We start from the raw sequence: 20,608 nt of genomic DNA, 5'->3' as shown, positions 1-20,608 counted from the left end.
GGGAGAGTCTGCCCAGTGGTGAATAGAGAGATCTGTATGCAGATGGGAGGGAGGAGTTGTACCTGGGACCTGAATAGGACTGTGCCTTCCCTCCACAATGCTGGCTCCGCCCCCTGTGGTGCGTCTAATCACTGAGCCCCCACCTGACAAAGGAGAGAGGAGCTGAGCAAAACAAAGTGCTCCAAAGCTCCCCTAAACCAGTTCTGACTGGTATCCCCAAGCCCTCTGCTATGACACAAAGGAAAAGGGAATATAAATATAGGGGCTGTGACCCCATGAAGGTGGCTGTTCTGTTCCTGACGGAGGGGGGCTTTCTGATGGTGGGGCCTAGGAGGGACCGCCATGGGGGCTGCCTCCCTGCTGGAGGGCCCTGTGTGCTGGCCCCTGGGCCCAGCTATGCCCCTTCCTCTCTATGGACTTATTTCCTTTCACTACAGGACCTTATGCTTTACCCCTAGTGCCTGTGAGCGCTTTACCTTTTAATTTGCCCAGCGGATAGAAAGTGTGGGCTCCGCAGCGCATAGCTGCATCCCTTTTGGAGGGAATCCCCAGCGTAGGGATTCCCCCGCATGGTGCCTTTAGAGGGTGCCCACCCCGCATTTTCCTGAATCTCGTGGGTGCCCACCCCTCGTATGGTTTCATTAATATGGCGGGAGCCCACCCCGCTCTATATTTTCATTTTGGAGGGAGCCTACCCCTTGTTTCACCGCCGCAGCCAGGGCCGCGGCTGTGCAGGAAGTCAGGCATGCCTGCCTGAGACGTAGGCGGGGCCTACCGCCGAACCGGAAGAGGCCGACCTGACATGATGACACGGGGCTCCCATGCTTGAGGGAAAGCCCTGCGCTGGCGGCCGAAGTGAAGAGGAGTCCGGGGTCCCAGGAGGGGGCCCGGGTGAAGAAGAAGTGCAGCCGGGCTCTCATGAGCGAGAGAGCCCTGCCTGCTGCCCGTGGTGTCCGGAGTGAAGAGGATCGCCTCCCCAGACCTGTCCGGTGAGTGGGGGATCCAGGGGGCACATTATTGGTGCCGATCGTGGCACCATGACGGTAGTTGTACAGAGTCCGAGAGGCCGCGGATGGCAGCGGGCCGCTCCGACGAGGCGGGCATGTGTTGTCTTAAGAGCCTGTGCGTGGCTCCATCGTGGGTCTAGTTTGTTTTAATCGCCAGTGCGCTCCAAGAGGGGCATACTTTGTCTTTCATGCTAAGGGGGCCAGAGGGGCTCGTGCTGTTCCCCGTGCCACTACCAATTTGGGTGATTTTTCAAGCTGCTCCACCTGACAGTGGGCAGCTGCACCGATTGGGGCAATATTGTGTAAGAAGCTCCAGTGAGGCCACGAAAACATAGATGTGCCAGGACCCTTTACTGCATTATCAGCTGACCGCACCAGCGCGGGCAGCTGCAACGTTGTGTATATGTGTTCTAAGGGCACCAGGAGTGTCCAGGCCTCAGTTTAATATCCACAGCTGCCCAGCAAGTAGTGGGAAGCTGTGCCGTTTAGGCTATTCTTTCTTGGGGGCATGTCCTTTGAAGTTAGGAGTGAGATGCACTCCTTTGCCTCATACATCTACAGCTGCCCAGCAAGTAGTGGGCAGCTGCAACGTTAATGTCTGCGCAATTGCGTGCCCCTGACTTCTGCTGCATTGGCAGCACTCCCTGACTTTGGGAAATAGGGCATTTGAGCCCCTTAGAGATGGCCAGTTGGCCAGGGGGACTGTTAGGTTAATAGGGAGCCAGGCCCTGATGTGATTATGTGGTGCTAGGAAATGTAATCTATATACTATGATTTACGCACCCTGATTCATGCCTCTAAATGTGTTTTTATGGTTATGAGGTTTTCTCTACTGTGTTATGTTAGAGTTATTCTGTACTGTGGCTTAGGTATGATTTATTCCCTACTGCGGTTTATGTTAGTAAGTTTATTTCCTGTGGTGAGTTATGCTTAGGAGGTTATGGTCTAATATGTTTAGGCTTATGAGGTTGGCACAGAATATATTTCTCGCCTAATGTGATACTGTACATGATATGATTTATGTTACAGGATGATGCTGTGTACAGTGTTTGCCAATAATTACTGGTTGTGTTCTATGTTTATTACCTGTTCTACATTTGACTATCTTTACTAAGTGATGATTCTGACAGTGGCCCACGTGGCCTTGTCATATGTATATAATCCCCTGTAAATACTGCCCGGTGCCAGTTGGCACAGTGTATATTGTGTGATTGCTATCCTAATGTGTTTTAAGATAATATAAAGGCTATTTTTATATATAACCTTGTGTGGAGTTCCTTTTGTGGTGTGCCTAGTATGTTGTTGCTGTTTGTGTTGTGCAAATGCTATACACATTGCCATCGGGATAAGCCTGACTGCTCGTGCCAAGCTACCAAGGGGGTGAGCAGGGGTTATCTTTGGCGTGTAACTCCCTTGCCGTGACTAGAGTGATGGTCTCTGCCTGGCTTTGGCACAAGCCTTAGCCAACCAGAGATCCCATTTCTAACACAAACGTACAGGGATTGAAATCATAGATGATCGTATGTTACGAATTGAATAGGCTACATAAAAAAGAGGATGTCAAAGTTCCAAACTGAGAGTCCAACTACACTTTCCAACAGGATGTCAACCAGTTCCATAATCTTGATGCTGTAAGACTCAAGTTGGTTTTGTTTGGGTGCAGTGTTTACCGCGGCACACACCCTGTTTCCTCCTGTCCTTCTCACCATCATATCATGCGCTCCAATCTCAGCAAGCATTCAACAAACATCATTTAAAAATATTATTTCTTTTAAGCCTAAAGTTTGTGACACCACTTTGTCTTGTAACCATGACATGTAGGCACTAAGGGACAACTACAGCTTAATTTCCCATCACTCCAATACATGCATAAATCAATGCATACATTACAATGGCTATAAAAGGTCCATACCTATTCGCATGAAGGGTGAAACTGTATGATCCATGAGGTCAATTACTGCTGCCTTATAGTTGGTCATTGGATTGTCTTTCATTACTTCGAATGAGGCATGATGGACAATCTTCTTCAGAACCTCCTCATCAATGTCCTTCTCCAGGAATGTCAGCAACTTTTGAATTTCTCGCTGTAGATCCTGTGGAAAGATGGGCTTCAGATGTAAGTGGGTTAAACTACATAGATGGGACAAACCAATACATGCATTTAAAGACAACCAGGACCATAGTCTGCAAATTACCTTATTGCAAATCAATGAGAGCTTAAATTAGAGACCCGTTCCATCTTTGCTGTCACACAATGATATTGTGGGCTGTTACAGCTCTTTTTACAATTCGTTTTTGCATCTATGTCCATCACCCACACTCTAGGCACTTAACATAATTTCTGTGAAGACCTTGCACGACTGCCTCTTGAAATGTCATCTCCCCTCATAAGCATTATCTCATGACCTTTTGTTCTCCTATCCCACCATCACTGAAATATATTATGCTTCTCTCTGTTTATCCCCTGGAGGTGCTTAAATGCTATTAAAGAAGTTGACCTCAATCTACTGGGTCTGCCTCGTTTGAATTATGGCCTTATGATAATAAAAAGTAATGCATAAGAGGGAACCTCAGTGATAATAAACCCACCTCTTTTAAGCATATGATAGTTTCAAACTAATGGAAATACATCTTATTGAAAGTGCAATTGTTTCGGTATTAAACTAAATTCATCGAGGGAAGGATGGGATATAATTAGCAGTGTTTATTCAGAATATGTTACATAAATATAAATTGAATAAAATAGCAGTGAGAAAAAAAGTATATTTAGGCCCATACCAGCAATGCTTCCTTAAACAGATAAGGTGCCACAACAATTCTTATAGAGAACTATGCCTGTGCATATCATGTTCATTTCGCTCTAGCAATACCACATGACAAACCTACACCTCCAAGTAACATAGACTGATTCGATGGATCATACAAGTGAATTTTCTCAAAATAGAGTGACATAATTTAGGGTTAGTATAATCAGAATCTTAAAATAAAGTCTGAGTCTATCCCCTTCAAAATGAAAGAGAGGTACTCACTTCAGACCTACCTCTTTCATGTCCTCGTAGAAGAGGTAGAGAACGCGGAGCTCGTTCCTTTTTAGCCACCAGCCCTTCACGTGCTCGTACCAGGATCCAAAGGGAACTGAGAACAAGAGTAATAGGGTCAACAATATATTATCAAGTACTGGTAGTGTCAATAGATCTGGCTGATGAATAAAAGAGCCTCTTGTGTCACTGATCGGTTTAGGCACTCATTAGGGCAGCATACATGTACTCTATCACTCATCTTTGCATTCATACATCCATCCACTGAATCCTTGTTGCATTTACTATCTGATCCAATCGCAATAAAACACACACAAATTAAACATCCTGTGGAATGGGATAGTTCCTCATGGTTGCCCTCCTTCCATCTGTGCTCCTGCCAAAGAAAGACAAACACCATAAACTATCTAATTACTCAAGGCATTTTTTACAGCCTTGCAATGTCATGTGTGTGCCCCTGAAAATTCAAGCTCAGGCAGAAAAAATAAGTATAATTTTTTTGTTGTTGTACACCAAATTTTTGGCAACAACAACAACAAAAATCTGGGCCAAGAGTCTCAACAACTGTCGGAGTAAGAATATCATTTATTTCTTAACGTGCCCATGTGGTCTAGGTTACGTAGGTGAGACCAGTAGGGAACTGCGCATCCGCCTTTTAAAACACAAATCGGCAATCAAAACGAAGAAAGATAACGCTCCTTTGACTGACCACTTCTCCGAAATGAACCATAACTGTGACCCATTCCAATGGTTTATCCTGGAGAAGGTGGTAGTTAACAGAAGAGGAGGTGATATTAACAAAAAAAGGAAACAAAGAGAACAGTGGTACATGTGTCATTTAAATACTGTAGATAGGGGATTAAATACGAGAGAAGATTGGATGAGTATAATAGCCACATAAGTTGAATTTGGAGATACAGCGGTCTTTATTTGATGGCTGCTATATAGAAAGGTCTTTTGGTTTTATATAAGAACTTTTCGAGGTTGTAAACACAGTATCTGTAATGATTTTTGAAAATGTATGTATAAAATAGATAGAGACAACTGGCATGATGTCTATCCGTATAATATGTGGATACAAAAGCGGGTTACAGGATAGCTGCTGCCATAAATCGAATATTGTCTAGATATGAATGAACTAAAAAAGGACGGGTGAAACTGTTTAGGCAATTATGGTATCATAACAACACTGCGACTGAATTCTATAAATTGTAACTAATGATATCGCCCAGTCTAAACCGTTCAGCAGGTTAGTGAGTACAATGTCTAAGTTCTGTTGTATACCTATGTAAATAAAATATTATTTAGATTCAATTAATATTGTGCTATGATGGAATATGACATGATGTTCCTGAGGTTTGTTCATTATGGGAACAATAATGTTGACTGCTATTGGAATCAATAGAACGAAGTGGGAGTTAGCGCCTTTTAAAACACAAATTGGAATACGCTTTGGCATCACATAACATGATATGATGCCCCTGGGATGTGGCAACCACGGGTGTCAAAAAGCCAGTAGTCGAGCAGACATATCAAGTTAGCGGAAGGGAATTATTAAAATGTTAATAACAGTGGCGAACATTTCCAGTCTGCGTGTCTGCTATTACGGGATAGATCACCAGGCGCACACGTATAAAATGCGTGCGGAGACAGGAGCAAAATACGTACACGCCCCTATAACCCGGTTTTTAAATTATGTATACAAATAGGGCTTTATGTATATAAAATCTCCAACAAGGATTAATAAATAAAAAAAAAATAAAAAAAACAATGTAATTCTGCACTCGAAGGAGGGTTCCATAAACAAACAAATACGCACACTTCATTGGCAGGCACAATCACGTGTTTCTCAACACATGTAGCTTCGAACCAATGACGACCCCTCTTAGATTCCACAAATAGGCAGATGGAGTAGAAAGAAAAAATTAGGGAAGACAATGCCAGGGCACTTCCGCATTGACGCCGAACACATTTTTTAAGGTAAGAAGAGGCCGTGAACCCTAAGAGAGTGTAATAATGTACCCAGGGTGAAAACTAGTATTGGGTATCGTGGAGATTATACATCACGCTAAAGTGTATCCACTCTATATTTTTGAATAGGTGGCGCGAACAAAGGGAGGATTATAACGGACCCCCACCGCCACTCGCTAAGTAAAAAGCGAGCGACTCACCATTTTCATTTTAAAATAAAGCCACAAGTGCGACTGGATTTTAACGGTAGGCGCCTTCCCTCCCCCCTTTTTTTGTGGTGTAAAAGGGAAGTAATAAGATTCACAATAGCATTAAGGTTACAAAGGGGTAATTTTTTATTTTTCTATTGCTTCCGTTTTCAGTATACGGGACATCGGTACCCCACATTCCCCGCACGTGAACAGATAGTATTTGAATGCGGGATAGAATACGCCATTATGGAGCAGTAAATGTGTGACAATATACATGAACCACGAAGGTGAGGATGAAATTATTTGCATCTTTAGAGTTTGAAATAGAATTATCAAACCAACATGGGCCAGTAAGGTAGCACACAGAATGGACGAATATGTGAAATACAGAGTATATAATCATGTTGATATATCTATAAGGAGGCCAGGACAAGTTTGAAAGGCGCACATTTGAGACACTCTATTTACAATAGCCCCTATTTGCAAGCTTTGACAGTTTAGATTTATATGGGTAGTGGAAGGTAATATTACCGTGGGAACGGGTAAAAACACAAGGAACATATCTCAGTGATCTAGAAAAAAGTTCTAGTTGATAGAAAAGGGTTAGAATGGGATATAACAGATATAAAAGACGTCACACTAAGTTGATGATCACATTGCTAGGCGCTTACAAATTAAGTTCATTAAATATATTTATTTTTCAATAGGATGTTATATAACCGACAACATCTTAAGCCTATGAATTGTCTTGATAAAGATGGGTAAATAAGAAATTCCATCGAAACGCGTCGACGCAACCGAAAGCACAATCCAAAGGATCATCACAGTATTTGGAGATAGAATCGTGTTCAATATATCACAAACTGTGGACAAAGATGTTGTGTTAGGATGTGCAATACATGACAAAGTGCATTGTCTCTGGGGGTTCTTTCTGTTATGCGGGCTCATAACAGGTGGTTATTAATTGTGGTTCAATTTGCTATTGTGTAATAATGCAATTCTTGTGTTTTTAATATTGTTGAATTGTGATTTGATGACACACTTTTATTGTGCTATATGTATAACTTTTTTCGTCCCTTTTAAAAAAAATAAAATAATGTGATACAGATTGGTACACCTAACTGTTTGATGTAATTGTGTGATACGATGTAATCATTGTTAGTGATTGAGGGAAGTGTTATTCCAGACTTGCAAAAAGTACCCTATTCCCTTGAGCTTGACAAGGGGTCTCTCTCATTTCTATACACAAGCTTCGATATAATACATAGTAGTTGTTAAATATGTCCACCTGAGCATGCAGGGCTGGGCCCCTATCCTGTACAGTTTCAGTGATTGGTGGCCTTGGTACCCCTCAACAAACCAAGCAAGCAAGCATGCGCCCAGGTTTATCACCCATACCATGAATCAAAGTGGTGTATTACGCATAATTATAGCAGAAGACCCATTCTATCAGTGCTGCATCACGGGCTTTAGCGTCGGCCAAAGCGTGATGGATTGCCTCATCAGCGGGATGGCGATTGTCTATGTTCGCAACCTTCTCCTAAGCAGCTTTTATGTCCTGAGTCAGCTCTCTGCAAACCCTAGCTATATTTTGTATACAGAAGCCTCTAGTAAACACTTGAGAGGAGTCCCATTCTACAGCCCATGTAGATGCAGTAGTGTGATTACTTGCAAAATGGTTGGTTATATGTATGCACTAGGCCTCACGGAAGGCAGCATCGATTAATGCATCTTTTGACAGTCACCATGTAGGAACCGGGTGATGCAGCACTCTCCCCCTGATGTCTACAAAATGATCTGCGAGTCCGAGCACTCACCCTAGATAATCAGAAGTCACTAATCACAAGATAAGCTCTGGGGAGCAAAGTAAACAATCTAGTCTGACATACAGCTCATGTGGGGCAGAGTAATGAGAATACATACGCAGGCCACAGTTATGAGTTCTCCATGAATCCAAGAGGAGCCACTGATAGGTCCATAGTGCAAACTGCCATGAATGCTGATGGGCTGGGGCACAGAGAAGCAGAGGGTATGATCAACTAGGTTGAGATCTAGGAGATTATTGTAGTCCCCCCTAATCACATCAAGATAAACACCCATTGTGCTAGAATCCCAGAGAATGCCTCTTTGCTCAGAATTTGGGACATATATACATCCAAAAAAAAGTGATTGACTGTCTAATTGGACTTCTGCAAACACATATCTACTCCTTATCAATCTCTGTTCGGAGACATTGAAAAGGTGTGCCTGGGTGGATCCATAATAAGGCTCTCCGTGCATCAGCGAAGTATATTGTACATAAATCTGGCCTCGCCAGTGCCTACTGAGCCACTGCAGTTCTATGTCACTAAGATGAGTCTCTTGTAAGAAACATATATGTAACTGTTGTAGTTTAATGTATGCATATATGGAATAATGACATTGCGCTGGGTGCCGTTTCCGCATAGTCAGGGTCAGGAATCTAGAGTTACTGTGATGATCCATGTTGCCTTTGATAAACAGTCGCCTGCCCCACCCTCCATACCATTCACCCCCTGTACATGTTCCCAGGTGTAATTCTGTGGTTATAGGGAATAACAATAAGGTATGACCAATAACAATCTAACAAAAACCAGAGCCTGCACTCAAAAACTGCAGGCCAAATATGTGTACTGAAAGCTTAGTTTCAGAGTGAGGGGAAAGTGACAATTCACCGTTCAGTGATGGAACTTGAAGAGGGGAAGGTGACCAGCAGATCTGCAAACTATATCATACTACAAGTGTGCAGGTTGATATAGCTTACACTCAACAGGGTATGTTCTGATGGTCAATGAATCTTGAGAATTGGAGTATTATAGCAAGTCATCTGCCGTTTGCGGCATAATAATAGGGCCAATCAAAAGCCCTCCACAACTCGAGCCTGCAGATGTCATTTCAGCATTAGTTTAGGCTGAACTTGTGTCAGTATGGTGTAAGGATGAGGGAAGAGGTAAAGCATACATGGCTTCCATGGCAGATTTCTGCCTCTGCCGCAACTTATTTGAGGCTGGTAATCTCCCTAGCTTTTTTGCGACTACCACGTCCTCTCAGTCCTTGCTGACCACGCTGTTATGCTTGATTACTATTCTTCTAGGGACAGCAACTCCCCTAAAAGTGTGTTTCCACACTTTCCAAGGCAGATTCTGAATCTGAACAGAAGTGAGTATGCTGTTCATATACTACCCGCAGCTTCACTTGAAACATTAAAGAGTACTGAACCTTTAGTTGTGAAGGCATCTTTTCACTGGTCGAAAAGTGGTATGCTGTCGTTGGATCAAGAGAATATAATGGGGGAAAACAGAAACACAACTGTTCTCATATTTCAGAGGAGCGGCATGTATGGCCGCCTGCAGAATTGCATCCCTGTCTTTATAATGAAGCAACTTTGTGATTATTGGATGTGGAGGTGCACCTGGTAGGGGGTCTACATGCAGTTACTCGGTGCCCCCTTTCCATCGAAAAAGAAGGGGAAAGGGTCCGAGCTGGTGTAAAAGTGTCCACTCATTCTTCCAGAAAGGTAATCATGCTACGGGATCCCTACAAATCCTCTTGCATGCCCACCACCAGGATATTATTTCTACAGGCTCTACCTTTGGTATCCTCCACCCAGAACTCCAGTTGCTGCATTCTGACTTTCAAGTTGCATGTAATTTTAACTTGGTCTGCAGACAACGGCACAATCTCTAAGATGTTACGTTCAGTTTCAGTGACCATACAAACTAGTTTCTGTTGGTCTTCAAAAAGGAAGCCAAAGTCAGCATGGGTCTCTCCAAAACATGACTCAACTGAAGCTTGTGAAGTCTCTATAACTTGTAGTATGACATAAAACATATCTGCAGGCAGAGTCTTGTGTTAGCTTGCCTTGTGTAGATCCTTGACTACAATGGTTTGGTGAGCAAAGCGTTGGCAACGGTGCTCGGGACTGGCCTCTATGCACTTTGATTTTACCCATGGTGATTATTTTATGTGAATACTTTCAGCGTACACTCTTTGGATCCAATGGTAGACCAACAGCAGGGGTCTCCAACCTCTTGGCCATTGTAAACAAACACAACACCTCATCCCCATGGCCTTGGTACTGGAAAATGAATGAAATTGAAAATAACCGGTGGAAACTTTTTATTTTCTTTAATGTATATTTTCCATGTGGAGAGAAAAATGTGCATTTCATCATTCTCCAGCCCTTTATTAAAAAAAGAATTCTGCAAGGCTCCCCACTATAGTTCTAGGGGGGAAAACAGGAGTTGTGTGCATCATGCATAAGTATAGGTTAAAATCACCCTAAAGAATATATGTGCAGTAAGTCTTTGAGGTCTTATCTCATGGGTGATTCTCAGCTTGTAAATGGCATGCTCAACCCGCCCAGCACTTAGGGCAGGTGTAGTGAGGATATGGGATTCACTGCGTAGATTGTTAAGTTAGCATATGTCAGTACACGCTTGGCTGCCATTTTGCTGCTTTTTCACACGTTTCTACATTACAATGTTTTCGTAAATGCTCTGCTTGTGCTCGTTCACATGAGAACCGTCTACCTTTCACTTTTTCTTGCTGTACTCTGTGCACTCTGTCTGCACAGCATGTTTAACGTCGAAAAACAATGTGCTCTGTTAATTTTCTTTGGTCAGTCCCACGCAAGCTATACATAACACTACTACATAGGCACTATTAAAAATCGAGTGATTTTAATATGGCATTGCGTGCATGTTAAGACACTTTGAAAAAACCTTTCCGAAGAGAAGAGCTGTGTTTGTACAGAGATGTAAACCTTTGCATCTAAACCTGGAGGTATGGGGTCCCCCTGACAAAGCCCAGAGGTCTTCTATAATTATCATAAACTAGCTCCTAGCACGGGGAGGGTGGCAAGGCACAGTAGGCCTTTTTACCACTAGGTTTATATAATGACATCCCCGTTCATCCTTTATGGAATTGTTACAATGCTTACTATCTTGTGTTTTTGCATTTTGCTGCTAGAATTGGCTTGTGTACTGCATTATAGAGCACATTAGTTAAAATAAACATTTGAAAGTATACTGTGTCTCTAATTACTCACGTTGTGGACAAGTATGAGTGAGTTGGCGAAAGAGTGTTCTTGCTCACGCGATTGCTGACAAAGTCTAAGTTACATGATCTACGATGTCTAATCATTGGTAGCTTTGCTGTGGTACGGAGAACGCAAGAGACACTATAGCTAGTCGGATAGGGGTTCCGGGCACCAAGGTGGGTTGTTGCTACACCACTATACACCGAGGTCCTGGTTTCTTGCACGTAGTTCTGCATATGTGCAGAATCCCTGCAACACAGGATTTCATACTCCACTAAGTGGCAGCATTTGAGGAGTGAGTCCTAGAGCATCCCCTGCCTTGAGCACTGGGACATGCTGGGAGCAGGGAGACAGCAGTCATAGTATGGAGCTGTCCCAACTGAACTGATGGAGAGTGTATGTGGCCTTGGGATATTGGCAATGGTGCCGGGTGATCTCAAAATGTACATGCCGATAGGGCTTTGTGACACTCAGTGGTTTCTGCTGCCACATTTGCTCATTATAATTAATTTGGCAGAACAAAACTTCTGCAGTTTCAACCCAACATGGGCCAATCCTTTGATAGATTGTGTTGTCCCAGAGTCACGGTTCCCAAATGTAACCGTTGGGAAAATCTGGGAGGCCTTTGGATGCCTGGGTACTCCCAGATCACTCTCCAGCAGTCTGCTTTCTGCACACCCATAGCTATCAGTGGACACACTGCACCTTCTCCTTCCTGAACAGTCTAATTTCCTGCGAGGTAAGCATGCTACTTCCCTCTGTCAGTTGGCTGAAAAGCTTATTGGTACTTTACGAGACTACACAGCTTCTCCAGAAAGAGATTCAGACTTCAAGTGATGACCCCTCATCTCGGAGAGTCTCGCTATCAGCCAGACTTCAGCAATTATTGCACATCCCTCCTCTGAATACTCTGAGAACCATGCCGTTCCTAGGCCAAAATGAACTTTGAACTGGAATAAGTAGGGCCCCACATTTTTATCCACAGCTAGGAGTTATGGGATGTGACGCCACTGTCTTGAGAATGTCAAACTCATTTAGGATGGTTTTCCTTTCCACTGTACTTCCCGGCTGTTCTCCAATACAGCGTTTGTGTAGAGTGAGGCTAGATACTAGATACTTGCAGTCAGGCAAGGGAACACACCCATATACCATGCAGGGGATCTCCTAGTCCCAACACTTAGTAATTCTCCAAGTTAATGGACAAGAGTATGGATGAAAGTCAATGGATTAAAGAAGCCGAGTCAGAGTCAGACACCTGACACCAACAGCAACACAGAGATTTGCAACCACTGCTACTTATTTCCCAACTGTGCTGTCTCATGTTAGAGAGTTAGGGTCTCATGACTGTCCTGGTATTAAAGTCTGGTAGTATTGCTGGGATATACCGCTTCTGCAGGGAGCAATATGTTTGCAGATTAGGATTACCATCTGATTCCAAACTGAGGAGGTGGGAATCAACATAACTTGCACTATTGGAGTCTGAACATCTGATCACTGGATGTTTATTGTGTCTCTTTCTGACCTCGACCATGGCAAAATGTAACTGGGAAAAACAACTATACAATGTGGTAAAGCTGCACTACATGTAACTCCTGTATATCTTCAAATCAGGATTATTGGGGTATTCTTTATTGATATTTAAAATAGAAATGAGAGAGACCCCTTTGACCAACCAGGGGAATAGGGTACTACTATCTGGTAGAAATTAAATTCCCGTGGTACAATATAGTGTAAAAATTAGTAATATTAGGAAACTAAATCGTTATAATAAGATACACAATCATAAGCCCATGTGCTAGGATATGTCTAGTTAATATAAATCATACCATTATACAATTTAATAAAAACATCATATTTTATTAAAAGCCAGTTAAAAACAAACAAAAGCAATTTATGATCCTGTCATAAATGCATCTAAAACATACAAATATCATATGTACTTGAAACAAGTTCCACTCAATTCAAGAGCATAATTTGTACACCTTACTTAAGTACAGTTTTCAGACCCCACAAAACACAATAGCTACATCTAGCAATTAACAATCCCACAAACTTGAAACAGAGAGACAAAGACAGACAGTATAATTTGTCATTTATTAGATTGTCCATCTTTTTCAAGACAAGAAATGCTTCATCGTCTCTCTTATTATAGGCACTGTTTGGTTGCCGTTGTGAAAGGCTCCTTATAGCATATCTTGATCTCCTCGGATTGTGTATTATCTATTTGTTCTCTGTGAGACGATGAAACATTTCTTGTCTTGAAAAAGATGGACAATTAAATCAAACCATCGAAACGCGTCGACGCAGCACTACAACACAATCTGAAGGAACAGCTTTTCCTGTAGACACTGCATTAATATATTGTGTGTAGGAAAAGCTTTTTGAAATTTATCAATGGATGTGTTACCTAAATGACAAATTATACTGTCTGTCTTTGTCTCTCTGTTTCAAGTTTGTGGGATTGTTAATTGCTAGATGTAGCTATTGTGTTTTGTGGGGTCTGAAAACTGTACTTAAGTACGGTGTACAAATTGTGCTCTTGAATTGAGTGGAACTTGTTTCAAGTACATATGATATTTGTATGTTTTAGATGCATTTATGACAGGATCATAAATTGCTTTTGTTTGTTTTTAACTGGCTTTTAATAAAATATTATGTTCTTATTAAATTGTATAATGGTATGATTTATATTAACTAGACATATCCTAGCACATGGGCTTATGATTGTGTATCTTATTATAACGATTTAGTATTCTTTATTGAGCCATTAATGTATGCACTGTAGGCAGCTTGATTTCATGGCAAACAAGGCACACACCTCTGTTCTGTGTCTCTTACGTTTCCAAATGAAATGACACTTGTAAGATTTATATTTTAATTCAGTGGTATGCTTAGACCAGGCTTTTCCAACGAGTAGCTCTTCAGCTACCTGTAAGTAGCTCTCCTGTGTGCATCCAAGCCTACTAAACTGGAACCTTTTGCGTGGTGGAGTTAATCTATGTATGACAAAACTGTGCATTCCAAGAGAAAAATGTGTGCCTTTTTCGAACTAACTCAGAAGATGATGTTAGGAGAAAAACTTATGAATTTCGAAAATATATTCAAAGCTGATTTGAGTGATAAATCATGTGGGTAGATTTATTACTGACATTCTCACTTTTGTGCCAGGGCCACTGCTGCTGTTACTCGTATGTATTACTGTTGAAGAAGCATTCCAAATTGAAAGAGCCTTTTTTACATTTCTTCTAGCAACTCTTCCCATTGCACCGAGGGGATGACAGCTGGTAGTCTTGAATAAGGTGGCCACTAATGTAATCTGGACTTATGTGGTTCCTATTACAACACTAATAATATTAGTAGCTAGTGATGAGTTTTGGTGAACATAAGTAGGTCTTCTTCCACAAAAAAAGTTGGAGACCCCTGGCTTAGACAACCTCCTAAGCATGTGATGTAGAGCAAAATCCAATTTTCATTATAGGGGTGCATTATAATTACACCTATAAACTGCATCTGCATATAACCTTCTGTCGTGTTACCCTGAGTGTTAGGATCTTGTAGTATAATAAGATGAATGTGACATGCGTAAGCCAAAATGTAGCATATAATGAGAATTATGTAGAAAAGAAAATGTAAACAGCAGAGAGCACTAACAGAAGGCACATGTGTTGTGCAACTGAAAATTATTTTATTATTGAATATGTTTATTAATCATGTAATTTTATACATAGATGAAAATATTAACTGCATATGTCTTGAAAAATATGTAATTTCGTGAAGCTCATTTCTCTTATGTTAGCTGTTTATTGTAGGCCTGAAATGCATTTCTCCTGGAAGCTCTTGCATTAGAAAATAATTGTGGAATTCCGTGTGCACGTTAGATTCTGTTTTTTCTTACGTTTATGTTGCAGGTGGAAGAAGCGCCCTTGTTAGTTAGATTAATGTCTTTGTTTTAGGAGTTAGACATGGAGAGAAGAGGATACATTGGGAGCTGGTGCCGATAAGGAGAACTATTGTACTCTCTTACCAGAGAGGTCCTGGGAATCAAGGTCATCATGCAAAATTGTAGTCCCATTAAAAACTACCTACGAGAATGTGGCCTGATCAGATGGCATGACTCAAAATGCATCTTGTGAAGATACTTGAGATATTGGGAATATTGTATGTAGGGAAATATTCCACTTCTTCTCTGCCCTTTGGAGAGAGAGCATCTTAGAATGAGTTCTGTCTCAGTATTTTCATGCTACTTGACCCAAAAAAGTGGAGAGTCTTCTAAGGAAGACTTCACACGCTGACACCTTAACTGATCTTTTTCACAAAATGCTTAACTAGGGATGTCACGTCAGTGTAAGTGTAGGGATAGATAAATGCTTATTTCCATGAACCCTCAATGCAGTGATTTGGACTCTTGTTTCATGATATTTTGTATCTTGATTTTTGAATTGATCGTCTTGTGTATGCTGCATCCCATTAACTTTATTCGTAGATTTGGCTTTGTACTAGTCCCAATGTATTTCTACACCCTTGTTTTAAGGTGTCTGTATATCCAGTTGTTTTTGGCTTTGTAATAAATTAACTAACTTTCTTCGGTAGTCTGTGATTCTTAATGGCCCCAGAGAACTGAAATTGGATTGCTTGACTTGATAACGATATCTCTGCCCCTACACTTTCATGCTGAGAAAAAGTACTATCAACTCAAGGTTCTAGAGCCAATCTAGAACATATCCACCCAGTTATTTCAGTTGACAGCAGAGTAGGATGCTTCTCACATGAAGCAGGAGGAGAATCTAAAACTCTAGAAAAGAGGCTTAGAACCCCAGAGCTCCAAAATAGAGCGCCATGGTCGAGGTCGGATACTGACGGAGCTTGATGGTGCGGCAAGAACAGCAGCAAACGAAGGAGTGAGTACCAATAGGGATGCATTGTGTGATAGATTGCAGGAATGAAGTGAATGTATGATGTCTGGCGGAGTTTGTGTGAGAGTCGAGTTAATGTGGTTTTGTGTCGGACGGGTCCAGGGATTGAGGTTTGAGTTTCAGGTCCTGAAGTACCCTAAGATCCCAGGGTATATTAAATGGTGTAAGAGACACTGAGTTATTGTGTTTTCTGACCGGAGATTTGAGGAGCTGTCGTGAGACATCATTGGCAGTTCCACCTAATACAGGAAACTTTGTGTGAATCGAACAAGTGGAAAACGTTTGGTAAACCTTGTGTACGGGGTGGACCAAACTGATTTGGGTGACCAACGCAGGTCGAGGGTTGCTGTGTGTGAATGTTCTTGGATGATTGAATTCTATCGATCTTGTAGATGGCAGAGAATTATGGAGTTTAAGACGATTATGTGAGTGAACATGGATGAAGAAATTGTGAAGGAGGGTGAGCCGCTGCGAAGAGCAAAGGTGACGTCAGAGTGTGCCATGCTGTGATAGGTTGGTAGTCATCAGGAAATCTTGTCCGTCGAGAAGGAACATTTTGATTAAATCATTCAATGTTTTAGGATGTTGTGCGATTTGTTCAGGGGAGATTAGAGAGTCATTACTCGAGTGGGCGAAGAAGCGCCACCCGAGGATACTCCAGCCCATTATATGGCGACAAAAGTGTGGAGTTTATACTATAGTTTGGCTTCAGAATTGGCAAAAGATCACTGAAAAGGAAGGGGATTTGGCATTTCCACACTATGGGTCATTTCGAATGGAGGTGTTGCATCAGTTGAGAGAAGTGATGTTTTTTGCTGAGGCCTTTGCCTTGACCAATACAGTTTGAGGCATTAGATGCATGGATGCGAGCAGGACATGCAAAGAACAGATAGAGATTCCAAGTGAAGATGAAGAAGGCTATGAGGGCTAGGCCTGGGCGAAAATTCCATTCCGCTCGCGGAAATTGCAATAATTTGACATTTTCACGTTCCGCGGAGAGCGCGAAAATGTAAAAATTTCCGCAATCCGCACCTTACCGGAAATGTTTTTCTTGCTCACACTGTAAAAAAATACATTCTCGCGTGCGCGCGATCGCCTTACCTGAATCCCCGCGTTCGCCGACAAGTTTTCCCGATCCGGTCACATTCTCCACGAGATGTTGGATTGTTGGTAGCCATTTGCGCTGTCTCGCGACAGTTCGCGCCCACATTAACATCATTTGTCACGCGATCACGTCATTCGCCGCACGATCACGTCTTTCTTCTCGCGATCATGCACCGCAAGAGTATGAGATGAATGAGATCTCAAACACGTCATTCTCCACCGCGAGCGAGAGTGTGAGGACGCGGGCACGTCATATCGAACGTGAGCGGGTGAGACAAGTGAAAACAAGATGGCCGCGCCCATGAGCAACCGCATGGGTAAGTTGGCGAGCCGCGATCACGCAGAAAATACCGCGAACGGGCAGGAAAAACTTCAGCGTCATCGCGATATTTCCGCGTGTTTGCGGAGATTTTTAACAGTTTTGCGATAGTTTGCAAAAGTGAATTTCTCAAATTCCGCCCACCCCTAATGAGGGCATGTCAGGAAGCAAGATGGGCTGCACAAATCAAGAGATGGAGAGTAGACACCATAGAGGGAGACAGGTTGTATCCAATGCTGGTGAGACAGGGAAATTCTCAGAATTAGAATGGAGGGGAAAATTGAAATGATGGGAGTAATACGAATGACAGCGTAGACCAGAATGGACCGCATGTGAAGATAAATGTAGGTGACATTTAACATTGTAGGTCCAGCTTTGCGTTTAGTGTGTGCATACCTTGGTATAAAGGTAAAAATGGCACACTTTATGTTTAATCGTTTTTTGTTGTTCTTGAGCGTTATTCTCCTTTCACGATTTATAGAAGGGAACAACACTTATGTTTATCTAAGTTCTATCTGTTGTTTTTGTCCATGAGTGCCAATTGTCTTTCATTATACACTTGGTTGATTTCAGTTCTGATCATCGCTCCTTTCCGGCATGAGAAACTGTGTGATGGCAATTAATGGCACTACCCTGTGGCAAAATAAATCTTTAATATATATAGTGGCACATCCTTCTCAACATTTATGCATGTCACATTTGGTGTTAACCTTAATTTGTTAGGCACTAATAACCACTCTGTTGCTGCTGTTTTAATTTCTACTATCATATTCAACTATTGATTTTCTTTACACTAGAATGGCCCCCGAAGAAGGGACCTTTGTCCTGAAATGCATTGACCACTATCGACCAAAGTCAGCATGAAGATTCATGGAATATTATAATTTGTACTGTTTTGTAGACTATATGAGCATCACTTGTTTGTAGTAATGATTTGCTTTAAGTTATATTCTGTATGAAAAATTGCTCTTTGTGGAGAAGAGAAAAAAGATAAATGATCATTGGAATACCACATTCACTGATGGTTGTGTGTTCAATAATCAATGGTATATTGTTACATTTTGTCATATATTGTTTATAGATGTGCATGCCTTTCTCCAGCCATACCTAATAGCCAGGCCCCATTGCTTTAATGTTTACGTGTTAGGCAGACACTTGAGGGCACAGTACACTAAGTTTACAAGGGATACAATTCTCTTTCAATACATTTTTGTTAAAAAAAGGTGTGCTCACACCCACACACTCTAAACTAATTTTCAGCTGGGACACAGGAGGTTTGCAGGGACGATATCATTGCTTTACTGTATCATTTGGTTGAAAATGGACACAAGGTGTTGCTGAACAAGCTTATGTACTGTTTGACTGAAATTGAGTACTTGGGTCATCGCATTATGAAGGGCAAGAGGAAGGTGTCACCAGAGCGAGTAGATGCTATCACGAAAATGAATCCGCTTACTACACAAAAGGAAGTCAGGATGTTTTTTGTAATAGTTGGCTACTGCCGACAATGGATACCGAACTTCGCCTTGAAGGCAAAGCCCTTGCAAATGCTAGCACACAAAGATGTGCATGATCCGGTACCTTGGGATAATGACTCCTAGATTGCTTTTTTGGAGCTGAGAGAGTGCCTTTGATGCTCTCCAACTTTAGGAATTCCTGATTACAACAAAGCATTTTTGCTATTCTGCAGTGAACGGGAGGGTTGTGCTCTTTCTGTACTCAACCTAACACATGGGGGTGTCCATAGACCAGTGCTCTATTTCTCAGCTAAATTAGATCTTGTAGCTTCACCGTTGCCTGGATGCCTCAAATCCATTGCTGCAATGGGTGCCAGCATTGAAAAATGTGAAAGCATTGTGATGGGTCATTACTGTATATGTTCCAAACTCAGTTGAGCTTCTGATGATGAGAACCAAAATACAATATTTGATAAATAACAGTTTGACAAGGAATGAGCAGATTTTGTTGGCTGCGGAAAATGTCACTTTAAAGCAATGCTCTATGTTAAATCTGGCTACGTTGTTACCTGTGATTGTGTGTGAACTAGGGAGGATTTAATATCATCGTCCACTATCGTGCCCGCCACAAAAGCACAGGCTGCAGAATAAGCATTGTTAGAACCATGAGCTAGCTGTGCTGACCCATCGCTGTAAATGATACATTTGGACTGGTCAAGAGGGAGTAAGGAAGATGATGAACCTGTTCCTATTTCATAAACTCTTGTGTCTGCAAAGAAGGATCATAGACAAAACTTACATCAGTCGACGTCAACAAACTAACCCATTGTATCCAAAGAACCTTAGAATTTGGTATACTTGCCCTTGTGACAGCTTCCAAAGTGGGTACAGGTGAAACCATGAAAATGAGTTTGCTCTGTGCAAGAGAGTATTCCTTCAGAGTCGCCATCTGTACTGCTGTTAAAAAAAATACAGTGGAGAAAAAACGCATTTTAGTCGGAGAATACAAATGCGATTTATCAGGAATTGGAAACGTGTACCCTTCATGTAAAGTCACGTAGGTGAGCCCTAACCTTCTTGGTACAATCCTTATGACAAAATTTGTAGTATTATATCTAGTTAACAAGAATTGGGTTGCAAGCAGATCAGACTGCAAAGATTTCAGAATTGCGGTATATTCTGGTAGCCAACTGGAAGGTGAAAACAAAGGTTGTATCAACGCATATAGCGTTTGATACTCTGGGCGTACTATGGAATGTAGGTTCTGCCAAAATTCAAGAAACCCAGCAAAGACTGTAATTTCTTGAGGGTTGTAGGATGTTGTAATTGAGAGCATTTCTCCAAAAAGTGGGGTGCTAACCCCCAGCCTTCAAAAGTCAATTTGTAAGCAAGAAAAAGAACTGGCAAAAAGGAAATATGCGATTTAGCTAAACTGAATTTGTAATCTAAAGTTGCAAAATGCCTAATAATGCAATCCACCCTCTTGAGATGCGGATTTAGTTCATCATCAGTCAGTAAATGTCCTCGACATATGAGAAGGCATCAGGGT

At 41.9% G+C, this 20,608-nt stretch overlaps 1 protein-coding gene across 2 annotated transcripts in view; it reads right to left on the bottom strand.

The window, feature by feature from the left end:
* The window catches only part of LOC146860194 (sulfotransferase 1B1-like), a 420,787-nt gene that overhangs the window by 67,874 nt on the left and 332,305 nt on the right, over positions 1-20,608 (bottom strand). For both annotated transcript variants that reach the window (XM_085644037.1, XM_085644038.1), the window contains exons 6-7: positions 4,048-4,142; positions 2,920-3,100 (exon numbers count right to left, since the gene is read on the bottom strand). In XM_085644037.1, the coding sequence (XP_085500163.1) occupies positions 2,920-3,100; positions 4,048-4,142 (276 nt within the window). The remainder of the gene's footprint in view (positions 1-2,919; positions 3,101-4,047; positions 4,143-20,608) is intronic.

Source organism: Triturus cristatus, chromosome 3_1 (genome assembly GCF_964204655.1).
Source record: "Triturus cristatus chromosome 3_1, aTriCri1.1, whole genome shotgun sequence".
Lineage (NCBI taxonomy): Eukaryota > Metazoa > Chordata > Amphibia > Caudata > Salamandridae > Triturus > Triturus cristatus.
This window is presented reverse-complemented; position numbering and strand designations above follow the sequence as displayed.